This window comes from Marmota monax, unplaced genomic scaffold (genome assembly GCF_021218885.2).
Source record: "Marmota monax isolate L192 unplaced genomic scaffold, Marmota_monax_Labrador192_F-V1.1 WCK01_AAM20220418_F8-fsc00142, whole genome shotgun sequence".
Classification (NCBI taxonomy): domain Eukaryota; kingdom Metazoa; phylum Chordata; class Mammalia; order Rodentia; family Sciuridae; genus Marmota; species Marmota monax.
Genome location: NW_026692025.1, coordinates 469,783 through 496,450, shown reverse-complemented (window position 1 = coordinate 496,450; position 26,668 = coordinate 469,783). Strand labels below are relative to the sequence as shown.

At 36.7% G+C, this 26,668-nt stretch overlaps 1 protein-coding gene across 3 annotated transcripts in view; it reads right to left on the bottom strand.

Moving 5' to 3' along the window:
- Window positions 1–272: 272 nt before the first annotated feature.
- Window positions 273–26,668, bottom strand: part of Tmlhe (trimethyllysine hydroxylase, epsilon) — a 74,314-nt gene continuing 47,918 nt past the window's right edge. For 2 of the 3 annotated variants that reach the window (XM_046452219.2, XM_046452211.2), the window contains 6 exons: window positions 22,760–22,936; window positions 18,516–18,795; window positions 16,381–16,500; window positions 13,125–13,361; window positions 2,082–2,220; window positions 273–1,058 (listed from right to left, as the gene is read on the bottom strand). In XM_046452219.2, the coding sequence (XP_046308175.1) occupies window positions 927–1,058; window positions 2,082–2,220; window positions 13,125–13,361; window positions 16,381–16,500; window positions 18,516–18,795; window positions 22,760–22,936 (1,085 nt within the window). In that variant the 3' untranslated portion in view covers window positions 273–926. Of the gene's footprint in view, window positions 1,059–2,081; window positions 2,221–2,262; window positions 2,429–13,124; window positions 13,362–16,380; window positions 16,501–18,515; window positions 18,796–22,759; window positions 22,937–26,668 lie in introns of those variants that run through there. The other variant, XM_046452229.2, reaches the window with a different exon arrangement.

Here is a 26,668-nt window from a genome sequence, read left to right as displayed (position 1 = left end):
CACCAATCATATCAGAAATGCCAGGCAGTGCTACGCCTGACCCCTCTAAGAGGTCAGTTGTCAAAGAAAAAGAAAAAAAGAACAAATGTTGGTGAGGATGTGGAGGAAAAGGAACTCTCATACATTGCTGATAGAAATGTAAGTTGGTGCGGTGATTATGAAAGACGGTGTGGAGGATCTTTACGCAGTTAAAGGTAGATCTCCCATATGATGCAGCTACCTCACTTCTGGGCATGTATCCAAAGGAAATGATTATGAGCACACCAAAGAGATCCTAGCATGGTCTTGTTTATTGCTGCATTATTCACAATAGCCAAGATATGGAATCAACCTAGATGCCCATGAACAGGTGAATGGATAAAGGAAATGTCATACATATGTGTAATGGAATACTATCCAGTCATAAAAGAATCCTATCATTTGTATAAAATAGATGGGATTAGAGGACATTATGTTAAGGGAAGTGCATCAGATAGAAAAACAAGTACCACATGTTCTCCCTTGTGGATATTAAGACCAAAATTTAGGTGAATTGTTGATTTATCAGTGTTATTTCTAGAATGGATTTCATTCTAACTGTCCTAGTCAGAAGGAAAATTTACCTACTCAGTATTGCTTTGATTTCAATATGGAGAATCAAAGGAATTCTCTATGTTTCTGAAGTATAGTTACCAAAATTATCTAAAAAAGTTTAGAAAATGTGAGCTCATGTTGTAGCTTGGGGGAAAGATCTACCCCACTAGATGGTTGACAGAAGCCCTCCCTCTCTGTAACATGTTCCCATGCTAGAGAAAGGGGCCACTTCTGTTTCATGAGATGGGATAGAGAGACAATATGAAGTAGATTTTCACACAATATTATTCTGCTGATATGAAATTCTGGTCGCCAAGGTGGCAGATATGTTCTTAATCCCAATGCTGTCAAATTTAAGCCTGGAGCCCCAAGAGACGAGCAGTATTTAAGACATCATCTCTTGTTAAGTAGCAGCCACACAGTTGGCGATAGCCAGTGAAGGATTCCCTGCCATGTAGGACTCTCCAGTTGTCTATAAATAGGACCTGTGAATGAATAAAAAGAGAAAACATCATCAGAACAAGGGCAAACCCAAAGAACCCTAAATCAGAAGAGATCATTTAAAAAGCAAAGCGTTAGGTGGTTCTATGGTTATATTCTGTGCTATATTTTTATTTTTAAATTAAGCAGACTTTTGGAAGCCCAGGCGGGTGTAACCCTGTAGCAGGATAAATGGAAGTTGCAAAGGCAATAGTAGGTAATAAATGGGCCCTGCACTTGAGGGGTTTGTGTTTCTTGAATAATTGTCCTCTTTTCAAAGCAAATCATGTAATTCGATTCTTTCGTTTTCTTTTCTACTTCTCACTCTATAGTTTTTCAAAGGGTTAAGCTATTTTATTATTTTATTTTTTTTGAAGATATTCTCCATCCAGAGGAAATAAAGATGAAAAAGAAATGGAATCATGAAGGTGGAGGGACTCTTAGGGATCATGCAGTTAAAACCCCTCGTCATTCACATACAGTCACAGATGTCAGAGATGGGGTGGGTCCTGCTCCCAGGTCATTCAGTGGGTGAGTGGCAGGACCACAGCCAGCACCTAGGACTTTTTTTCCCCCTCTGTTTCCTTTGCAACAACACGACACATACTAAACAAGTACCATTATTGATTGATTTGTTTATTTTTATTTCCATTTTAAAAATTTTTTTGGTACTAGGGATTGAACCCGGGCTGCTTTACCACTGAGCTCCATCCCCAGCCCTTTTCATTTTTTTAAAGGATTTTTTTTTAACCTTTGTTTTACTTATTTTTATGTGGTGCTGAGGATTGAATTCAGTGCCTCACACATGCTAGGCAAGCGCTCTACCACTGTGCTACAACCCTAGCCCACCAGTTTTTAAATTTTTGAGACAGGGTCTCACTAACTTCCTGAGGCTGGCCTTGAACTTACAGTCCTCCTGCCTCAGCCTCCAGAGTCACTGGGATTACAGGTTTGTGCCACCATGCCTGGCTTTCTTCACTGCTTCTGTGTAACAAGCTTATTTGATATCTTTAGAGTTTAGGACATACCCTCCCAGGCTTTAGTTTGACCCAAAGCTCATTCTCAGGTCTCCTCAACTCAATTGTTAGAGTCCGGTGTGCTGTATACCAACGATGAACGACATCATAAGGCACAGTATTGATGACAGCTCGGTCATAGTTGTTGTACCTAACGTGGAATTGTGAGAAAGAAAGATCTCAAACACACAAATAGAGACATCTGCTGTTTATTGAACTACTTTATATAATGGTTTTCTCTGCATTCACTACTTGTTCTGCAGATGAGCTGACAATATGTCAACATTCTCTTAGGTGCACAGGATTGGAGAGAGGAGCTCTTCTGCCTGCTGATCATATTTTGTTTCTCTCTGGAGAACCTGGGGATAGGGGATAGAAGTTAAGTTCCAGTTGTTTTTTCCCCATCTTAGGATATGATGTTTTATCTAAAGCATATTTCATAGAGTACGTCCTTATTGGTCAAAGCTCATGGAAGCATTGGGGAAAGATTTGAGCTTGCCCCTCGTCAAGCTGAGATAGGCATGGTAGGCTGTATTAACAAAGGTTTCTTTTCAATGACTTATAACTTCTCATATATCTCCCTTTGTGAGAGAGATGCCAGCTATAGTAGCTACTGGGCAGTTCACCCAAAGATCTTAATTAATTCATTAAATACTAACATTTATATGAGCATGTGCTACAAGCTAGTAAGTGTGTTTAGGCACTAAACACACAATGATGAACATGGCAGACATGATCCCCTTATGTTCTCTCGAGGAAGATAAACGATAAACTAGAAATAAATAAATATATAAATAATTTCAGCTAGTTGCAGATGGTAGGAAGAAAAATTGGTGTTATATGTTTAAGCATGCCTGGGAAATCTATTTCAGATGGAGTGCTGAGTGAAGGATTTTTTGAAGAAGTGACATTGGAGCTGGTACCTGTATGATGAGAGACCAGCAATTCAGCCAGCTGAGGGAAGAACATTCCAGGCAGAGGGAATAGCAAGTACAAAGCCTTGGGGTAGAAAGGCATTTTATTGTGTTTGCAGATCAGCAAGAAGGTCACATGGCTGGTGGTGAGTAAGCAAGGGGAATAACAGTGGAGGAAGTGATACAAAGGAAATCGCCAGGGGTCAGATGATGTGTAACCATGCAGGCCACAGTGAGGACTTTGGATTTTTTGTGAGCACCATGGGAAGCCAGTGGAAAACCCTAGCTGAGATAATGGATTTCTGTTTTGGCTAAGGCAAATTAACTTTTTTTTTTTTAAGTATAACACACATACACACACACACACACACAAAAGCAGACAAATAATGATGAATTTCATGATGGGATCATATCTCTATCGCTACCATCCATATAAATAAGTAATTAACTAGAAGCCCATAACCTTTCCTCATGGCCCTCTCCAGTCACACTCTTTGTCCTACCCAAGGATAACTACTATCCCAACTTATGTTGCCAAAGATAAGTATTTGCTGTTTATGAAAAACAAAACTTTATATAAATGGAATCATCATATCTACTACACACACATTGACATCTATATGTTTCTACATGCATCTTCATACATTTCTACATATCTAGACTGTTGTGTCTTGTTTCTTTCATTTAATATTAAAGGGCAGCATTGTTCAGCAGTCATTTATTCATCCTTGGTGCTGTATAGCATTTGATTTTGTGAGCACAGCACAATTTATTTATCCATTGTCCTGTTGGTGAATATTTGAGTAATTTCCAGTTTGGAAGCACTGCAAATACTACTGCTTTGAACATTCTATTCCATTGTCTTTTGGTGAACATCTATATTCACTTCTGTTTGATATAATCTTAAGAATGGAATTTCTGGGTCATAAGTATGGGTATGCTCAGCTTTAGCAGACACTGCCAAAGATGTTCTTTGCAAAGAGAAATAAACATCCAATGGTTCTCTTCTTGGGTATCAGACAGTGTTTATTGGTTTTAGTACATAGCACAATCAAAGCCAGTATTCTTAGTTTTCTCGTATGTAAAATGAGCATAGTAACACCTGCTTAGTGGATCCCATAGGGATACTATGAAAATCAAATGAAAGAATGTAACAATGCTTCCTCCCAGGCTTGGAGGAGCTATGCCCAGAGGGAGAATAGGGTGTGGAAGCATAGTCTCCCCCAGAGTCTTGACCCCCCATTGTTACTTCCAGAAACTTCCAGTGCTGTGCTAGGTACTTCCACAAATATTTCATTCACTCCTTTTGACATTTCAGAAGGGAAGGTGTCCTTAACTTCCTTTTACATGTAAGGAAACTTGAAAGTTAAATTAAATGTGCCACAGGGCTCATAAGTAGCAGAGAGGTTTTAAAATCAGGTTTCCCTAATAGTTTGACTCATTGTTTGTACCTGAGAACAGAAATCCAATGTAATTTCTGTGTACATTTTTTCCTAAAGATAACTTTTTTAATGGATCACAACTGCAATTTCTTGGCTTCAAATGGAGATATATAGTTTATGAACATTTTCATATGTAATATCTTATTGACCCTCTATGTTATAATCCTGTGAGGCAAGTAGTACAGCTATTATTATCTTACTTTATAAATAAGAAAAAATAATGACAAAGCCCTGTGATTTGCCCAAGGCCACATGGAATCTAGTATTAAACTTTTTATATTAGATGATGTTGTTTTCTAAGGCCACTAGCAGGAAGCATCCAGTAAAGTCTATTACAAACTAGCAAATAGCTGTGTAATGTTCTTTTGATTAAAATAAGACTATTCCTGGGCTTTTGCACAAAGTGATGTCATCATATTATTGTGTAACTTTTTTTTTTTTTTTTCTTTTTCCTGCTTTGATGTGAGACAATAGAGGCCTGGGAGTGAGAGAAAGAAAACAAAGCAATAATTTATTTGATACAAAAAGCCATCCCTCTTATTAGTTGATATATTTTCCAAGTAAAGAAAGCTCAGTGATTGAGTAGAAGATGTATTTGATGGATTAGAACAAAAAGATGGCTATTTGAAGTGACCAACCAAATTGAAAAATTCTTAGTCTGAACAGGAAAAAGAAAAACATAGAGTGAGATTTACCCATATAAAGAATCTGGCATTACTAAAGAATCTATAGATGTGAAAATAATAAGAAAATATCATGAATGAATTTATGACTACAAATTTGAAAACTTAGATAAAATGTCCAAATTTCTGGAAAGAGCCACCAACTAAAGGTAAAACAAAAATCTTTGCCTGCCTCCCTCCCTCCGTTCCAGAGGGTGGTCTGTTGTTTGCTCAGAAACTCCAGGTCAGATTCAGCCCGGCCAAACAAGGAAACGGCTCTGCTACCAGGTGGCTGAAGCACACCACTCGTTCTTGAAGGTCTGAACCCCTTCCAAGTTTATCCAGGTTTATCCTTCCTTACCTATTTGGCCTCAGCCCTAGGGCACTATACAGATTTTCCTTTTGTGCTCACTATTTCTATTTTACACACTCACTGTTTTGCCACAGTTCCCAATTCTTTTTTTTTAATATTTATTTTTTTAGTTTTAGGTGGACACAATATCTTTATTTTTTAATTTTTATGTGGTGCTAAGAATTGAACCCAGTGCCTCACGCATGCTAGGCGGGCGCGCTACCACTTGAGCCACATCCCCCGGCCCCCCACCCCCCACCACCCCCGTTTTTTAAAGAGAGAGAGTCGGGGCTGGGATTGTGGCTCAGCGGTAGAGCACTCGCCTAGCACGGGCAGGACCCGGGTTCGATCCTCAGCACCACATAAAAATAAAGGCAATGTGTTGTGTCCATCTACACCTTAAAAAAATTAAAAAAAAAAAAGAGAGAGAGAGAATTTTTTTAATATTTATTTTTCAGTTTTCAGTGGACACAACATCTTTATTTTATTTTTATGTGGTGTTGAGGATCGAACCCAGCGCGCCGCGTATGCCAGGCGAGCGCGTTACCGCTTGAGCCACATCCCCAGCCCCCTTTTTAAAAAATATTTATTTTTTAGTTGTAGTTTGACATAATGCATGTATTTATTTATTTATTTATTTATTTTTATGTGGTGCTGAGGATCGAACCCAGGGCCTCGCAAGTGCTAGGCGAGCGCTCTACTGCTGAGCCACAACTCCAGCATCCCCAATTCTTTATATTAATATTCCCTGTTTAACTTACCGTGTAGTACGTATCTCCTAACTGGACTCACACCATCAATATATAATGTGTGTGTGCACGTGCACATGTTGTGTGCGTGTGCGCATGTTAATATATGCAAGTAGGGCTTATGCCAGGAGTGCAAGGTTGGTAGCTGAGTAAGATGTCCAGTGATCATCTGCCTAAAGGAGCCACAAATTTAAACAGCTGTTTATGCACCAAACTACCTTCACAAGAGCTAAGGAAGCCAGGTGAGACACCATAAAACCACAGTGCTAGGTTTAGTTATAATAAGATGTGTCAAAGAAGGCAGGAAGGAAAGAGTTGCCTGCATCACTCCTACCCCAACTTCAAACAGTGCAACATGGGGAGAGAAGCCTCCCACTTGGAGGAGGGAGAGGGACTTAAGTCCAGATCTTAGACTTGAAACCTACTACTAGTCCTGCCAAGGTGAAACCCAGTGCCTGGCAGAGCCCCATGATTCCTGTCCCAAGGCTAGCAGTCCCCATAAACTGAGCTGCTGGAATTGAGTTAGCCAAAGAGGCCAAGGTATTGTTTCCACTACCGCTCCTCCAGCCTTAGGCAGCAGAAAAAGTACCAAGACTCCACCTCCTGGGGAACAGGACAGAGCAACTAGCACAAGACTTTGAATTCAGTGGCTGGTCCACAGCCATGAGACCCAGCACCAGGTAGAAAACAGGCCTCCTATACCCAGGCCAGAGCTCTCAGATGGAGCTCTAGACCGGAACCCTGGCATCTGTGGGACAAAACTCGTTTCAGCCCGCATCACTGTCAGCTGTGGCATGATAGTTGTTGCACCCCTTAAACAGTGCAGATCCCTGCATCTGAAAGACCCATGTTTTGGTTTGGAAGTGAGGTGTCTCCCAAAAGCTCAGGTGTGAGACAGTGCAAGAAGGTTCAGAGGAGAAATGGTTGGGTTGTGAGAACCTTAACCCAACCAGTGAATTCATCCCCTGATGGGGATTAACTGAGTGGTAACTGAAGTGGTAGGGTGAGGCTGGAGGAGGCGGGAACTGAGGCATAGCTGTGGGGTATATATTTTGTGTCTGGAGAGTGGTGTCTCTCTCTCTCCGCTTCCTGATCACCATGTGAGCTGCTTCCCTCTCCCACACTCTTCTGCCAAGATGTCCTACCTCACCTTGAGCCCCAAGGATTGGAGCCGGCCTTCTGTTGACTAAGACCTCTGAAACCGTGAGCCCCCAAATAAACTTTTCCTCTTCTACAGTTGTTCTTGTTGGGCCCTTTAGTCACAGCAGTGAAAAAAGCTGACTAAAATAACCCAAGTGTGGTCCAGCTTAGGATCAGCTTGGACATCCAAGGGACTGCCCCACCAACACTACCCCAACCTTGGGCAGCAGAGTGAGAAGCGAAACCAATCCCTCTGAAAGACAGGGCAGGAAAGCGAGCACAGGACCGTGTCTTGGAACTCAGTGCCAGGCTTGTGAAACCTACACTGAGAAGATCCTAAGAGCATCCACCCCCAGGCCACTGCCTGAAAACAGAGCCTCTGGACCCACCCTAATGCCAGCGTAGACTCAGCCCCTACTAATCAGACCTCTATTTTGGCCAGCATCACCTGTGATCTGTTGCAGTGGTCTTGGGCCATGAGTATGCCACAGCAGTAGAAAGCACATAGCAGAGTGAGTCTTGGTCCTACCCCAATGTTGGGTTGGTCTCAGCAGGTTGTGGGCTCCATATGTTATCCAGCATTGTAGCGTTGGTGAGCATGGGACTGTCCACCCTTTCCTCCCTCAACCCCAGGAAGCACAACATGGAGAGAGTAATTGTCTGCTGGGGGAAAGAAAAGGGAGGTGGGTGCCAAGTTTTGGCATAGGAGCCCGGGGTTATTGACTTCACAGTGAGGCCCAAATCCTGGCAGAATCACATGGTACTTTAACAAAGTACAGTGAATGTGAATGAGGCATGTGAGCCTAACCTGGTCACAGGTGGATGCTAGCAAGTTCAGACTATTCTTCTCAGACACTCTGCAAGTTCATGACAGACAGCAAACCAACTGTGGATCTGGGACAAACCTGGACATGGGGCATCCTGTACTGCTGAAACATTGATATCATATCAAGCATCTTTTCTGATTACAGGGCAACAAAATTAGAAACCAATAACAAGGAAGACTTTGGAAACTATACAAACACAGAAATTAAACAACTCACTCCTGAACAACCAATGGGTCAAGGAAGGAATTAAGAAGAAAATTTTAAAATTTCTTGAAAGAAATAACAATGGAAACACAAATACCACATATAAACAAAGATGTTGTGTCCGCTGAAAACTGAAAAATAAAATATAAAATATTAAAATTCTCTCTCTCTCAAAAAAAAAAAGAAAAGCAGAAAAGACCTCATACAAATGACCTATCACACACCTCAAAGAAGTAGAAAAACAAGACAAACCCAAAATTAGTAAAAGGATAGAAATAATAAAGATCAGAGCAGGAATAAATGAAATAGAGATAAAATTACAAAAGATCAACAAAATGAAGAGCTGATTCTCTGACAAGGTAAACAAAATTGACAAACTCTCAGCTGGACTAACTAGGGAAAAAGAAGACTCAAATAAAGTTAGAGATGAAACAGGAGAAATTAGAACTGACACCACAGAAATACAAAGGATTTATATTAGCAAGTATTATGAACAATTATATGCCAGAAATTTGATAATCTGGAACCAGTTGGTAAATTCCTGGACACACACCTTACCAAGATTTGATCATGAATAAATAAACAACCTGAAGAGATCAATAATGAGACTGAATCAATAATTTTTAAAAATCATATATCAAAGAAAAGCCCAGGCAGCAAGGGAAACAATCAACAGAGTAAAGAGACAACCTACAGAATGGAGAAAAAATATTTGCAAAGTATATACCTGACAAAGGGTTAATACCCATAATATATAAGGAACTTAAACAACTCATTAGCAAAACAGCAAGTAATGGATTAAAGAAGGGGTAATAGACCTGCATGGACATTCCTGAAAGGAAGATACACAAATGGCCAACAGGTATAGGAAAGGCTTAACACCACTAATCATCAGGGAAATGAAAATCAAAACCACAGTGAGATACCATCTTGCTCCAGTTAGAATGGCTATTAGCAAAAAGCAAAAGGGGACAAATGCTGGTGAGGACATGCAGAGAAAGGGACTCCTGGGCTGGAGTTGTGGCTCAGTGGTAGAGCGCTTGTCTAGCACGTGCAAGGCCCTGGGTTCAATCCTCAGCACCGCAGGGAAAAAAAAAAAAAAAAAAAGGAACCTCTATATTACTGTTGGCTGGTGTAAATTATTTATAGCAATTATGTAGAACAATATGGAGATTCCTCTAAAAGTTAAAAACAAATCTACCCTATGATCCAGCTATCCCACTTCTGGTTATATTTCCAAAGGAGATGATATCAGCATACCAAAGAGATACCTGTATGCTCTTGTCTATTGTTGAATTGTTCACAGTAGCTTAGATATAGAGTCAAGCTGGATACCAATGAATGGATGAAAGGATAAAGAAAACATGGTACATATCCACAATGGAATGCTATTGAGACACACACATACAAACACACACACACAAATGAAATTCTATCACTTGACACATCATGGATGGAACTGCTGGAGAACATTACGTGAAACAAGCCAGCACAGAAAGACAAATACCACATGATCTCACTTATACATGGAATCTAAAAATGTTTTAACTCATAAAAGTAGGTAGGAGATGGCAATAGAAGCTTAGGGGCAGGGTTTGGAGAGATGTTGATCAAAGAATGAAAAATCTGAGTTAGACTGGAAGACGCTGCGGAGTTCTATTGTGTAACATGGGAAGTGTAGCTAATACCAATGTATTATATATTTGAAAATTGCTATGAGTGTAGATTTTACATATTCTCACCACAGGAAAATGATAACTATGGGAGGTAATGCATCTGTTAGTGAGCTCAGTTTAGCCATTGTACAATGTAAACACATTTCAAAACAACACGTTGTACATGACCAATATTTACAATTTCTATTTGTCAATTTAAAAATAAAGAATTGGAAAAAAAAGATGCTTGAGTGGCCAATAAGTACATGAAAAGATGCTCAACGTCATTAGTCACCAAGAGAAATTCAAATCAATACCCCAAGAAGATACCCCTCATAAGGGCTGAAATTGAAAGGCTGAGAACATCAAGTATTGGCAAGGACATGGAGCAGATACAATTCTCATACATTGTTGGGGACAGTGGTAAAACTGCTTTGGTAAAACTTGTTGTAATTGCTTATGAAATGAAACACTCATAGGTTCTGTAACCCACCAGTTCCACTCCCAGGTAATTATCTTGAGTGAACTGAAAATACATATTCACAAAATCAGTTTTACATGATGTTTGTTTATAGCAGTTTTTATTCATAATGTCACCAGACTGGAAACAGACTAGATGTTTATTCACAAATATTCGATTTAGTTCAGAATAGGCAATACTAATATATGATGGTGAAATGGTTAAACTGTGGTTTCCTTATGTATATGTGCAGGGTTTGACTGAGAAGGAGTGTGTAGGTACTTCCTGTAGTGATATATTATTTCAAGTTTTTTTGTAGGGGGGGCATGGGCGATTGAAATCAGGGGCACTTGACTACTGAGCCACATCCCCAGCCCTATTTTGTATTTTATTTAGAGACAGGGTCTCACTGAGTTGATTAGCTGTGGCTGGCTTTGAAGTTAACATCCTTGTGCTTCAGCCTCCCTAGCCCCTGGGATTATAGGTGTGTACCTCTGTGCCCAGCTGATAAATTATTTCATGTATTGATAGTAGTTTGGGTCACATAGGTTTATGCATCTGTCAGTCTTAATTGAGTATATACTTAACATTTTAACCATCACTGCATAGAGATTTTAACTTAAAATTGTATACAAATTTTGAACTCTAATTGATATAAATGTTAAAGTATTTTGGGGATATATGTAGTCATATGTGCAACATACTTTAAGATGCATTAATGTGATTAACATTGATGAATAGAGGAATGGCTAAATGGAGAGACAGTTTTAAAATTAGCATAGTAATATCTTGATTGTGGGATCTAGGTGGTAGGTATATGATTTTTCACTGTTAAATGTTTTTAATCTTTCTGTAAGTTTGAAAATATTAATAATGTTGTAAAAACTATTGAGAAGCTACTCACTGTTTTACTCAATGTGTACATAAGAAATGATTGAGGGAGAATTTCCTAGAGGTATTTAAGATAAAAAATGAATTAATATCAATATAGCTCCTACTGTAATCCAGGGCAAAATGTAGGGGAAACAACTTTTTAAAAAAATTTTTCTGGTGTTATTATTGCAATTAGGAACTGATGAGTATAGGATAAGCATGCCATTGAAATGACATACTTTATATATAACCAGAGATATGAAAATATGTGCTGTATATGTGTAATAAGAAAAAAAAGACATTTATTATTTAATTATTTGATTTGAATTAAGTTATTTGAATAAACAAAACATTTCACATAAGTTTTTCTGATCACTAAGTGTGTACTCTTTGTCATGTGTATCAAGTTTTGTAGTTATCTCCACACTGCCTCTGTAGTCTAAGAATTTTTTTCACCACTAGAGATTAAACCCAAGGCTTTGCACATAGTAGGAAAGCATTCTACCACTGAGTTTGTCCCCAGACCTTGCCTTTGCACTCTATACATTCTTTCTTATTGGATATACAATATATTTGCTTACTTATTAATTATCTGCTATAAGAATTAGAAGTTTATGAGGGCCACAGTTTTTGTGTGTTTTGATCACAGTTGCATGTCTGGGGTTAAGAATTGTGCCTGTGTCTTGGTAGATGCTCAAGAAATATTTGTTGAGTAAACTGAATTAATGCACAATAGAAGTTAGCTTGTAATACGTAAGATAAGAAGGGCAATTTAAATGTATAACAGAATAAGAAAAACCTTTGTTATAAGATGGAAAATAATTGGTTACAGAAACCTATACACAGGGAAGAATACATGTGTAAAACCTGACTTGCTTAGTGTGATGTTAAAAGAGTAAAAAAGCATCAGATGATGTAGAACGTTGTAAGTCATGAGGATGACCCTGGTAATTCTCTGAAAGACACTGAGGAGAAATAGCAGAACTTAACACAGGAACGACAAGATAAGTGTTATATTTTGGAAAAATTATTTTAGTTATAGATCAAATAATTAATAGAAGGCAGCTCATGTGGAAGCAAGGAGACCAGTCAAGACTTTAGCAGTGGTATAGAAGAGTGATAACAGTGGTCCCACAAGAAAAGATGGCATTGTGGATACAAAACAGTGGATGGTTTGAGAAAAAATTAGGAGGCAGAGTTGATGATGGTTGTATACTGTGAAGGAGAGGGAAAAGCTAAAGGTGACTTTTGTCTTCTGGTTTATGCAGCTTGGTGGATGGTGGTGCCATTTAATGAAATGTGTGAAATAAGTGGAGGGGAAGGATTAAAATGAATGGAGAGGATGAGTTCGGTTTTGAATATGACATATTTATGATTCTACAAGATACCTAAGTGGTGATATCCAGAAGACAATTGGATACTTTGGTTAGGATCTTTCATAAATCTGGGCTAGAGACAAAAATGTTGTCATCATGGCTTTGGGTACCCTATCTGCATGGTTACTGAGGTCAATTAAATGAGTGGGATACTTTTTATTTCAATAGATATTTTCATTTTTAAAATTCAACCTTTAATACCTGCCCCTTCCCAAAATTCTGTTGGCCTTTTTATTATTACATGGGAATTATAACAAGAATATAAATTGTTGTATAATGAAAAGCTATAGAAGAATGATATTAAAATATGGCAGATAGAAAGAACTTAGGAATTATCATTACATTGTAACATTGATATTTGGAAAATATATTACACTGGAGAATAGTTATTTGATACTCACCTGATCAAATAAAGTTCTTTATTCCATGGGTAGATATTTAAGACAGGCCCAACTCCAATCATGTGGTTGTGACATTCTCCAACATTTTCAATATATTCATGCTTCAATGGCACTTTGCTGAGGAGTTCAAATTGCTCAGGTACCTTTTGAAGTACCTGTTCTGCTGCATAGAATCCATCTACTAACAGTGTCCTGCCACCTGTTCCTTCATGCTTAAGACAGTGAAATACTTGAATGCTATGGAGGGAAAAGAAAATTCTTCTATTCAGTGGGATAGAAGAGAACACATCAAAATTCTAGAATATTATATAAGAAATGATAACTGAGCCCATTTGTGTCATTTTCTTTTCCTGAAGAAAGAAATCAGAATTCCTAGTTGTTTTTCCATCACATCCAGTTGTACTTTTTTGTAATATTAATCATTAATGAGTTGTGAAACAATGTTGCTACAGATTTATTTTAAATATATCTAACATATATTGAAGCCTCTATATATCTTGATATATTGATAACAATACAAGCATGAGTAATGCAGTATAATAAAGTTGTATATGATAAAAAACAAGACCCATCAAAAAGAATTATTTACTTTAGTGGAGTATTGTATAATGAAATGTTTGAAAGGAGTAAATGGATGAGTTTGCTTAGGCTTAAAAATGAGGAAGAATTATACGGAATAAGATTGAAGTAAAGAGAGCATTCCAGATAGAAAGCATGAACAAAGATATTGATGTAAAGTAACAAAGTATATTCAACAAAGATAGTAAGAAGCTCCTATTGGCAAACATAGAGAAACAGAATGATTTTAAGCTATGAAATTCTATGGTCATATCAACATTTAAAAAAGACTATTATGGGGCTGGGGTTGTGGCTCAGTGGTACAGTACTTGCCTCCCATGTGTGAGGCACTGGGTTCAATCCTCAGCACCACATAGAAATAGATAAAATAAAGTTATCATGTCAATTTACAACTAAAAATATTTTTTAAAAGACCATTATGATGATAGTATGAAAAATGGCCTGGCAGGAAGCAGATGACAAAAACTTGGAAAACATTTGGAGGATGAAGGACAACCAAGAATCCAGAATGACTCCTGGTTTATCACTTGTGCAGCTTTCAAGGTCATAATGGTATTTACTAAGACAGAGAGTGCAAGCAGATGTACAATTGCATGATAATGAGGAGGTATGAAGGGTTGAAGAAGTTCAGTTGAACATTTAACAGGGAAAGGGAAAGTGACTATTACATTAAGTAGAATTTTCAAATTAAGAGGGGAAATAAAATCAATGATAATTAAATAGGTAAAAATAAGAAAAAAGTAAACTTCAAAGCAAAATAAGAAAGATGGAGAGAATAAAACAAAGTGAAAATGAATAGAAGTACAATTAAAATAAGAAAGATCAGTTCTTGCCATGTTGAACGTTCTGTGAAACATATAGGTCAAGAATATTTAGTATCCATTTAAAGGCGAGAGTAGAGGTAAACAGAGGTAGACTGTGTAGTCTGTAGGTGACAAAGGCAAGAAGATGAAAGAAGTCATTTGGAGAGATCATTTCAAGTATGAAAAAAGGGACAAAGAGAAATCCTTGAAGAACAATAATATTTAGGGCATGAATACTGGAAAATCAGCCAGCTTTGGCTGAGGAAAAATGGTCAGAGATACATGAGGAAAACCAGAAAAGCAGGGATATTTAAGAAGAGAAGATATCAGGAAGAAGCCAGTAGGTATGGAAAGGCTAAGATTGAGGAAAGAGAAATTCCCAAGGATGCTGGAGAGAGTGATATCCAGAGCAAAGATAAGCTTTAGAAAGGACAAGGCATGTAACAATGCAAATGATAAAGATGATAACAATATGACCAAAATGATAATGATAATAGCAAATTTATTTATTGAAGAATTTTATTGGAATGAGATTGAAGTGAGGAGAGAGCATTCAAGACAGAGACAAACATGACCAAAGATACCAATTATTGATTGATTGATTGATTGATTGATAATAGCTAATTAATCTATTGAACACTTAACATGTTGACAAGTATACTAAATGCTTTAAATTAATTATAAAATATAATCTCTTAGCAATACTAATGGTTAAGTTTTATTACTGAAACATAGAGATATTAACTTACTTGTGTACAATCACAAAGCTAATGATACATATTTAAGCTGGTATGCAAACCCAGGTCTGGTCAGTACCATAGCCTTACCTCTTATCCACCATTACATTGCTAATTTACTTCATCTTTGCTGATAATTGAAAAAGGTAAAATTAAAGGCACAAACAATTGCTTATTACTGGTGTTAGTCATAGAGGGAAGAGTTAATCGGTATTAGAATCTCAATCCCTACCTAACTGCTTCTCATTCCAACACCTCTTTCTTCCTTATACATCTCCTAGAATGAGGATGCAGGGCTGTTGGTCTCTTGATATATTGCTAACAATGATCAGAATCTCTAAAAGATGATTTATTCTTCTTTGCCTGAACCAAACATTTTCAACTTTCAAACCCTTAAAGCAAATCAATGTAACCATAATCAGTTGAATAGTATCACCCTCTCATGCTATCATTATAAATTCACATGTATACTCACTTTACTAATACCTTTGTGTCTCAGGTTCATCTATATGCAGAAGCAAGATAAACAATATCAAAATAACAAACCACAGAGTTGTCTCTAGTAAGTAGCAAATGGTAGGAAAGTTAAGTATGCTATTTATCATCTTTGTCTCAATAGCTACTGATTTGATGTGAAAAAATTGTTAGCCATTCATCCTCTCCGACTTCTTGTAAATCAGGTTCAAATTCTTATTGCTTCCCAAACTCTTGATTAAGATCAAGTGCGGATTCAAATTCTTCTTAATACTATCCTCAAAACATCACTGTTTACAGGACTGATCCCTTGTAACATGATTTGAATTCAAGAGAATTGTACAAATTACAAAACTAATGGTTAGCCAATACTTTTTGATAATTTATAATTATTTTGACTAAAAATATAAATTTAACAAAATTAGGACTCTATTTGTGTGGTAAGGTAGAATTTCAATCACTTAAAATTTTATTCCTATGAGTCTAAAGAAGACCAAGCTAGTGTATTTCAAAATGATTATTTCCATGGAAGGAGAAAGAAAGCTATGCAAATTCGTGGCAGTAGATGTGATGTTGGTTAAAACAGAATAGAAAATGATTAAGAAATTACTTAAGACCATCAGATATCAAAGATCCTACTGTGTAAGAATTAAATACACCTACCCACAGGGCTCTTGAAAATAGGTAGTGTCAGTGTGCCGATCTAGAGCTAGCTTGGTGTATGCAGTGTCACCTCTCGAGAAGTCTGAAGTGAAATACCACATCCTCCCATAGATGGTTTCTCTGTGAAATGAAATAAAAGAAGACTTATTAGCTATTTGAAATTTTTCTTTTTGTCTTTAAAACTGTTTCCAATACTTTACTCACAAATAATAATATAATTTTTGGTTCAAGATTGCCATACATGAGGTGAGATTGACAGTTAAATGCATCACCAGTCTTGACAATTCTGTCACTGATTTATATTCTAGGAAGTTGAAGGAGAAACTGTGGAAGTATAATGTACTCTGAAAGCTTAGAGAGTCATCCACTTTGTTTATCTGCCTACTTTTAATAGCCTTCATATTCAAGGTTATTCCCTGTGCTTACCTTCCTTTCATAGAAAAAGATGATGTAGCTGCTTCTAGAAGTGATTTATTTAAGTTAATTTTTATAAATGTTGTGTTTTATTAATATTCTTAGTTTTCAATAATAATGTTAATTTTCTAATATCTTGGATAATTCAATTTTCAAGGTTGACTGAAGAGTTTCCATATTCTTCATATGATGTAGAAGTGATCTTTTGATCATGGAGGAATAAGGAAAAGAAAAAAGGATAATTTGTTATCAGTATTTAGTGAGACTTGCTATATTGTTTGTGTTGTATTTCTCTCTGAGGGATGTATCACAGATTTTGATTTTTGTAATTATTTTCTTAGTAGGCTCAGATATGAATAAAGGTCACTTTAATTCTTCAGCACTCAGAGTTCATCATTATCTAAACTCTCCAAATCTAATCAGAAAATGTTTTTCCTTTTGATTATAAAAGTTCTAAAGCCTTCTCAATTTATTGCTTACCTGAATAGTTTCTTTTACTCGAAAGTTCTCAAACTGTTTCCAAATGAATAGCTCATAAATGCTATTGATTTATGTTCTACTAGCATAAGACAAATGATCCAGCATTATTTACTATGCAATGAACTACATCTGGGTCTTATCAAATAAAAGAGGAGTATTAATTATAATGAAGTAGGTTTATATCACGTTTAATACTATGTAAGATCATTCTCTATGTCAGGTAGAAATGCAGAAGGGAAATGAAAAGAACACTGTATTTAGGATCAGGAAACCTGAGGTATTTAAACCCTAGCTTTATTGCTTACTATCAGAGCAATCCCAGGCGAGTCAATATATCTTAGCATCAGTTGCCTCAACAGTAGAAAAGAAGATAAAGCATGCAATTATAAAAATTACTATTGGGCTGGGGCTGTAGTTCAGTGGTAGAGCGCCTACCTCACACGTGTGAGGCACTGGGTTCGATCCTCAGCACCACATAAAAATAAAGATATTGTGTCCAACTACAACTAAAAATATATTAAAAAAAAAGAATTACTGGGCTGGGGATGAGGCTCAAGTGGTAACGCAATCGCTTGGCATGCGCGGGGCACTGGGTTCAATCCTCAGCACCACATAAAAATAAAGATGTTGTGTCCACCGAAAACTGAAAAATAAATATTAAAAAATTCTCTCTCTCTCTTTAAAAAAAAAAAGAATTACTAAAATAATAGATGTGAATGTGCTGGTTAAATGCTATATAGTGTTTTAACAATCAATCTCTAAATCAAGCCCTAGGAATCAGAGAAGGTCAAAACTGGATTATCTTGTGATGCCATGTTGCTCAAACTGATTTTGAACAGAAGTTAAAACAGAGTATGGTGGGGGGAAATGAGAGGGTATTTATGTGTTTTGGAATGAATTTGCCTATGGTCATATAAGTCCTTGATGGTAGAACTTAAACTACTAGCAAGTTCTTTTTATTCACATTGTTCTTTCTAGTGTACAATGATAACTATCACTTTGAGGACTAGAGGGCAAGAAACTATTCCAGTGATTTGAAAGTCTTCATTATATTTACCACATAAGTTTCTTTAGAGATTAGATATCTAGTCCTTAAGTAAATCACTGCAAGTGGGAGTCCCCTTATTTAGGACACAAAATATTCTGGACTCAAAACAAGGGTGACCAGACCATTTATATTTTTATTAGTGTTCATACTCTGGAAATTAATTATTGTGGATTTCAGGAAACTAATAAATTACCTGATTAAGCTGATCCTTTCTGCCAACTTCTCTGTGTGTTCTTGAGTGGCAGGAACATTTTCTACAAATGCAATTCCATAGAGCAGAAAGTTTTGTAGAAAGTTCTTCAGTCCCTCATTGGTTTCTAAGAAACTCTGGAAATCTATAGATGGAACTTGGGCTTGCTGGTAGATTTCAGCATTCCATAATATTCTAGGCTGGATAACCTTTTGTTTCTGTCCTTCATAGCTATTTTTCATTAGCCAATCCAATTCGTATCTAGTCACATGACCATCTGGCCCTTTTAGGGAAAAAAGACATTACAATAATAGTTTTAAATACTGCCAATAATTTACTGGTTAATGATATTAATTCTTTTTTATGGTGCTGGGGATTGAACCCAGAGCCTTGTGCATGGCAAGCACTCTATCAACGGTATTGAATCCAGGGCCTTGTGCATGGCAAGCAGTCTACCAACTGAGCTATATCTCCAGCGCAGGATGTTAATTTTTAGCAACCAATTACCTAGTATTGTACTGTTTATGAAACCAAAGTAAAATGAGCAGCTATAATGTGTTTCAGATAGAAATATTTTGGGGTGGAGTGGTATGCATGAATACATTAATGAATAAACAAATAGACCTTCCCAGAAGGTAAATAAGTTTATGGAATTCTAGCTACATAGTAAAGGACCTTTGGAACATTTATTAAGTCATCAAAGAATGATAATCCCAGTAGGTTGTTAGTCTACTCTGCACTGTCTCCCCTTGTTCCAAATCTCCATTTCCCACCTTACAAACTCAGAATATTTGAGGTAGATGGGACTAATCTTTATTTTACAGATGGTGAAAAGGTCATTTAGTGTTGAGTATCCTTTATCTGAAATACCTGGGGACCAGAAGTGTTTCTGATTTGGAATTCTTGTGTTTTCTTTTTTCTTTTTATTTTTTTTAGTTTTATTGATTTTATTTTTTAAATACATGACAGCAGAATGCATTACAATTCTTATTACACATATAGAGCATAAATTTTCATATCTTTGTATATAAAGTATGTTCATGCCAATTCATACCTTTATACATGTACTCATGTACTTTGTTGTTTTTTTTTGCACTACAATTCTTTTTTAAAAATTTTTTTAGATGTTGATGGGCTTTTATTTTATTTATTTATTTATATGCAATGCTGAGAATTGAACCCAGTGCCTCACACATGCTAGGCAAGCGCTTTACCACTGAGCCACAACCCCAGCCCCGCATTACAATTCTTATTACACATATATACCACAATTTTTCATATCTCTGTTTGTATATAAAGTATGTGGACACCCAATTTGAGTCTTCATACATGTACTTTGATTTCTGTAGTTTTATTTAAGGAAGTGATTCTTCCTGCTTTATTCCATGTTCATGGATTGGAATAAATAATTTTGTTAAAATGTCTATATTATGTGAAACAATATACATATTAAATGCAATCCCTATTGAAATACCAATGACATTCTTTACAAAAATAGAAAAAAAGATCCAGAACTTTGCCTGAAACTTTGCATACAATATTTAGGACACAAGACTGAGATGTGCTCTCCAAAGAGGTTGGGTAGCCCTAACTTTTTGGCCTTGCTGGTTGAAGTACCTCTGGTATCTCTTTTAGCCTGGCTGTCTCCACAGTTAGCAGCTTGTCTTGGTTGACAGTCCACACAGCTGGCATCTCTTAATTACTGGGGTCTCCATTCCAGCTTTGTCCTCACTTTCACAGCTCATGCATGGTCCTCTGAGGGGCAACCTACAGGGACTCTGATCCTGCTACACTGTGTCTGGCCTCCCAGGCCTTCTTTTGAAATCTTGGTGGAAACCTCCATGATACCTTAACTCTATAGCATCTTACATTCCTGCAGAACCAGCACCACATGGATGACATGTTGTCTACTGTAAGTTTGCACAATACCAGGACCCCTGGAATCCTGGCTGCAATGACTTCTAAGTACCTTTGTGTATCAGAATGGTAAAAGAACTTCCTAAGTCCCACTGTGAAAGCCAGATGTGTCCTGATGTCTTCTCAAAGGGATTTTCTCTTTTGTACATGTCCAAAGTACTCTGTATCAATTTAAGATCTGTAATCTCTTTAACAAGGTCACTTCCCTGGGTCCATTTTATAAACATTTTATGGTCAAACTGCAAGTTTTTAAAATCCTTTAGCTCTGTTTTCTCTCCAAATTCTCACAGTAAACCTGGCTAAAAGCTATCAACAATATCCAAACCATCCATACCACTGATCAAATAATGCATTGCCTTGAAATTATTTCCACTGGATTAATTAGTCCATTACCTTTAAATTCAACCTCACATAAAGTCTGAGGATATGGAAAAATGTAGCCAAGTTCCTTCCCAGAAGATAACACAAATGGCCTATAGTCCAATTTCCAGCAGAATCTTCACTTCCCTCTGAAACCTCATGAGCATAGTCCACATTCCTATTGCCATTCTGGTCTTCTGAGCTTCCACCAGAATCACTGATTAAGCTCTGCTTATATCATTCTAAAGATTTTCTAACTTGCACCTCTAAACTTCAAAATTCCTCCTACAAACCAGCTCCAAAGACTTTTGAACCACATGGTTAGGTTAGTCACAGCAGCAGCACCACTCCAAGTACTGGTACCAATTTCTGTGTAGTCAACTTTTGTTGCTGTGACCGTAAGCCTGACAAGAAAAGTTAGAGGAGCAAAAGTTTATTCAGAGCTAGGGTTGCAGAGGTCTCAGTCTATAAATGGCTAATTCCATTGCTCTGGGCCCAAAGTGAAGCAGTACAACATGGGATAAGTCCCCATCAAAGAAAAGATTTTCAGCTCATGGTGAGGTCAGGTAGTAGAAAGAGAGGTGGGAAGGGGACACAGGAAAGACGCACCCTTCCAGGGTATGTATGCACCCTTCCACCTCCTCTAGCTGTAGCCCATCTGCCTGAAGTTGTTACCACCTAGTCGGTTCATTCAAACTAGGACAGACTGATTGGGTTATAGCTCTCATAATCCAATCATTTTAGCTCCAAACACCTCACATCCAAACTAGAACAGGCATCACATTAAAAAGCTTCTGCACAGCAAAGGAAACAAGATCATGAATAGAGAGCCTAATGAATGGGTGAAAATCTTTGACAGCTGCTCTTCTGACAGGGATTAATATCAAGAACATATAAAGAACTTAAAACTTGGGGCTGGGGATGTGGCTCAAGTGGTAGCGTGCTTGCCTGGCATGCGTGCGGCCCGGGTTCGATCCTCAGCACCACATACAAACAAAGATGTTGTGTCCACCAAAAACTAAAAAGTAAATATTAAAATTCTCTCTTTCTCTCTCTTTAAAAAAAAGAACTTAAAACTTAATTCCACAAGATAAATGAACGAATCAATAAATAGGAAAATAAACTAAAAAGACATTTCTCAAAAGAAGAAATACAAATGGCCAACAAATATATTTAAAAGTGTTCAACATCCTTAACAATCCGGGCTATGCAAATAAAAACCACACTACAGTGAAATTACAATTTCATCTCACCCAAGTTAGAATGGCAGTCATCAAGAATACAAATAACAAATGCTGGTGAGGATGTGGAGGAAAAGGTACACTTATAAACTGTTGGTGAGACTGCAAATACACTCACTTTGAAAGTCAGTATGGGGATTCGCCAAAAGACGAGGAATGGAACCACCACATGACCCAGCTATCCCAGTCCAAAAAGACTAAAATCAGCATACTATAGTGATACATGCATACCGATGTTTATAGCAGCACAGTTCAGTTGCCAACTTATGGAATCAGCCCATATGTCCATATACAGACAAATGAATAAAGAAATTGTGGTGTGTATATACACAATGGAGTTTTACTCAGCTACAAAAAAGAATGAAATGATGTCATTTGCTGGTAAATAGATGGAAATGGAGAACATTGTGCAAAGTGAAATAAACCAGACTCAGAAAGTCAAGGGTCAAATGTTTTCTCTCATATTGGAGGCCAGAGGGAAAGAAGGGTGAAAGGAATATAAAGGGGGATCTCAAGAAAATAGAAGGAAGACCAACAGAGTAGAAGAAGATCAAGAAGGAGGGTGGAGTGGAGGGAAAGGGAAGATACTGGGAAATGAGACTGATCAAATTATGTTATATACATATAATATGTCATAATGAATCCCACTATTATGTATAATTATAATACAACAATAAAAAATAATTATTTTTAAAAAGAATACTCCAAGGAGGTTTCCTCACCACTTACAAGTGAAAAAGAGTGTGGTCTCTTCCTGACGAATGATCTTTGGCTTGATACATAAATCCACACTGGCAGTGTCCAGGCTGCGCTGGTGAGTCTTAGAGTTGTAACAAGATGCTGAGCGGCAGTGGTCTCGAAGCCAGACATAATCAAAACGCATCACAGTGTCAGCATACTGCAATTCTAAGAAAAAGATCACATTTATCAGAAGTATTTATTTAGGGAAGCTAAACAAAATCAGTAGCCAAAAACCTTCCTTCAAAAAGACTTCTCCAAAGAAACAAATAAGAGTAATAAGGAGGAGATTAACTCCTTGCCAAGTTATTAAAATATACTACAGATTTTCCATAATTAACATAGTGTTATGTTGGTATAGAAATAGGTAAAACAATGGAAGAATACAAAAAGCCCAGAAATATGGCCAAATATGTAGAGGGTATAAAAGAGGTACTTGAACAAGTTTAGCAACATTTCTGTTAGTTTGAAGTTATACCAAGGTTAAAATTTCAAAAAATCAAAGACTTTACTATGTACCAATTTGCTCAATTAAAAAGTAAATAAAAATGAAATCAAGTTTATAAAAGAAATAAAAATGATAAAGTGGGAATAAAAAATATGGAGGAATATTATAGAGAAATCTTATAAAATTTCCCTGAAGGATTTGAAGTAAACCTAAATGAAGACATGCAGTGCTCACAGATGGGCAATTTCAATAATGAAAAGAAATAAATTCTCCCATAAATTACAAGTAATTCTAATCCATATTCTAGTAGAAATTTTCATGTACTGAATGAGATAATTTCAAAATTCATATTGAGAAGTAACAAAGCAATAATTTTGAAAAAGGAGATTGGATGAGATACCAGATTATAAAACCAAAACTTTAGAAGTCTGATATCATTACAAAATAAATGCATAGATCAAAGGAATAGAATAGAATCCCAAAGTAGACTCACATATACATTAAAATATGATACATGAAAGAAGTGGCATTTTACAACAGTGGAATAATACCTTTACTGCTCACACTGACTTTCATTATATTATTATTTTCATTTGAAAGACAAGGAGATTAAAGGTTAGAGATGTTCAGTAACTTAATATAATAATTAAGTAGTACAGTTAGGACATGAACATAAGTTATTCAGCCTCATATACAACTACACTACTGTTTTTCAAATTATAGTCTTGGCACAGAGACAAACCCACATAAATACAGTTATCTCATACTACACAAAGGCACCAAAAACATACATTGGAGAAAATTGCTGGGAAAACTGGAAATCCATATGTAGTAAAATGAAATTAAACCCCTATCTCTCACCCTGCGCAAAACTCAACTCAAAGTGGATCAAGGACCTAGGCACTAGAACAGAGACCCTGTGCATAAATAGAAGAAAAAGTAGGACCAAATCTTCATCATGTCAAATTAGGACATGACTTCCTTAACAAGATTCCTAAAGTGCAAGAAGTAAGATTAAGAATCAATAAATGGGATGGATTCAAACTAAAAAGATTCTTCTCAGTAAAGAAAACAATCAGTAACATGAAGGGAGAGCCTACAGAATGGGAGACAATACATATTTACCACATGCACCTCAGATAGAGCACTAATCTCTAGGATATATAAAGATCTCAAAAAACTTAACACCAAAAACCCCCAAATAACCCAATCAATAAATGGGCCAAAGAACTGAACAGACACTTCTCAGAAGAAGATATAAAACTGATCAACAAATATATGAAAAAATGTTCATTATCTCTAGCAATTAGAGAAATGCAAATCAAAACTACTCAAAGATTTCATCTCACTCCTGTCAGAATGGCAATTATCAAGAATATAAGCAACAATAAGTGTTGGCAAGGATGCGGGGAAAAGGCACACTCATACATTGCTAGCAGGACTGCAAATTGATGCTACCACTTAGGAAAGCCGTATAAAGATACTTCAGAAAACTTGGGAATGGAACCAGTATTTGACCCAGCTATCCCACTCCTCAGTCTATACCCAAAGGACTTACTTAAAAATATCATACTAGTAACGCAGCCACATCAATGTTTGTAGAAGCTAAACTGTGGAACCAACCCAGATGCCCTTCAGTAGATGAATGGGTAAAGAAACTGTGATATCAGCTTTAAAAGAGAATAAAATCATGGCATTTTCAGGTAAATGGATGGAGTTGGAGAATATCATGCTAAGTGAAGTAAAGCTAATCTCCTCAAATCAAAGGGTGAATGTTTTCTCTGATAAGTGGATGCTGATCCATAATGGCGGGGGGGGGGCATGGGAAAATGGAGCAACTTTGGGCAAAGGGGAAGAAGGGACGGGGTTAGGGAATGGGAGTAGGAAAGATGGTGGAATGAGATGGATATTTTTACACTTCCAGAGAAATGTAGAGTTGTGCTGCAATTGTGTACAATGAATCAAAATGCATTCTGCTGTCTTATATACCTAATTAAAAGAAAGAAAGAAAGAAAGAAAGAAAGAAAGAAAGAAAGAAAGAAAGAAAAGAAAGAGAAAGAAAGAATAAATTATAATTTTGGGAATCTGGAGATGTGGCTCCTGGAAAGTCAGGGTGAGAAGTCTGGCAAATTTTCTCCCCACAAAAAGCAATAATAAAACTGGACAAATCTGTGAAAACAATCATTGTAGGATTCTGGAAATTGTCCAAAGGCATACAATAAATTAATAAGCATTTATTATAGTACTAATATTTTGAGGAACTGTTCTCTGAATGACTGTAGTAATTTACATTCCCACCAACAATTCTTTCTCCATATCCTCACCAGCATTTGTTATCTCTTGTGTTTTTCATAATAGCTATCCTAATGGGTGTTAGTACTTCAGTGTAGTTTTGATTTGCATTTCCCTGGTGATTACTGATGTTGATAATCTTTTTATATGCCTGTTGGTCATTTGAATGCCTTTTTTGGGGAAATGTCTATTCAGATTCTTTGCACATGCTTTAATTGGGCTATATATTCTGTTGCAATGGAGTTGTGGTAAGTTTTTTATACATTGTGGATACTACCCCCTTATCTGATATGTGCTTTACAAATATTTTCCCCAGTATGTATGTTGCCTTTTTATTTTGATTTTTCTTTTTGTGCAGAAGCTTTTTAGTTTAATTACTCAAATTTACTTATTCCTGCTTTAAAAAAATTTTTTTGACACCAGGGATTGAACCCAGAGATACTTAACCACTGAGTCACATCCCCAGCCCTTTTTATATTTTTTATTTTATTTTGAGACAGGGTCCCAGTAAGTTGCTTAGGACCTTGCTAAGTTGCTGAAGCTGGTTTTGAACTTGTGATCCTCTTGCCTCAGCCTCCCAAGTCTCTGGGATTACAGGCATGTGCCACAACATCCAGCCTTATTCTTGCTTTTGTAGTGTGAACTTTTGGTATGGTATTCAAAATATCATTTCCAAGGACATCATCAAGGAGCTTTCCCCCTACGTTTTCTTCTAGGAGTTTATAGCTTCAAGGTGTATGTTTAGGTCTTTTACCCATTTTGAGTTGATTTTTGTGTATAATGCAAGTTAAAGAGTCTTATTTCATTCTTTTGCATTCTGGGTATATATTTAAAGGAGATGAAATCACCACCTTGTAAAGATATCTGTATTTCCATGTTCATTGTAGCACTATTTACAATAGCAATGATATGGGAATGACTTAAGTGCTTGTTGATGGGCAAATGGGTAAAAAAATTGTGGAATATTTTTCAGCCATAAAAAGGAGATCCTGCCATTTGCTACAATATGATGAATCCGGAGGACATAATGCCAAGTAAAACAAGCTAGCACAGAAGGAAATATGTAATGATCTCACTTCTATGTGGAATATAAAAAAATAAAATATAGAGAGAATAAAACAGTGGTTAAGATGGGTGGAAGAAGGAAATGGGAGATGGAT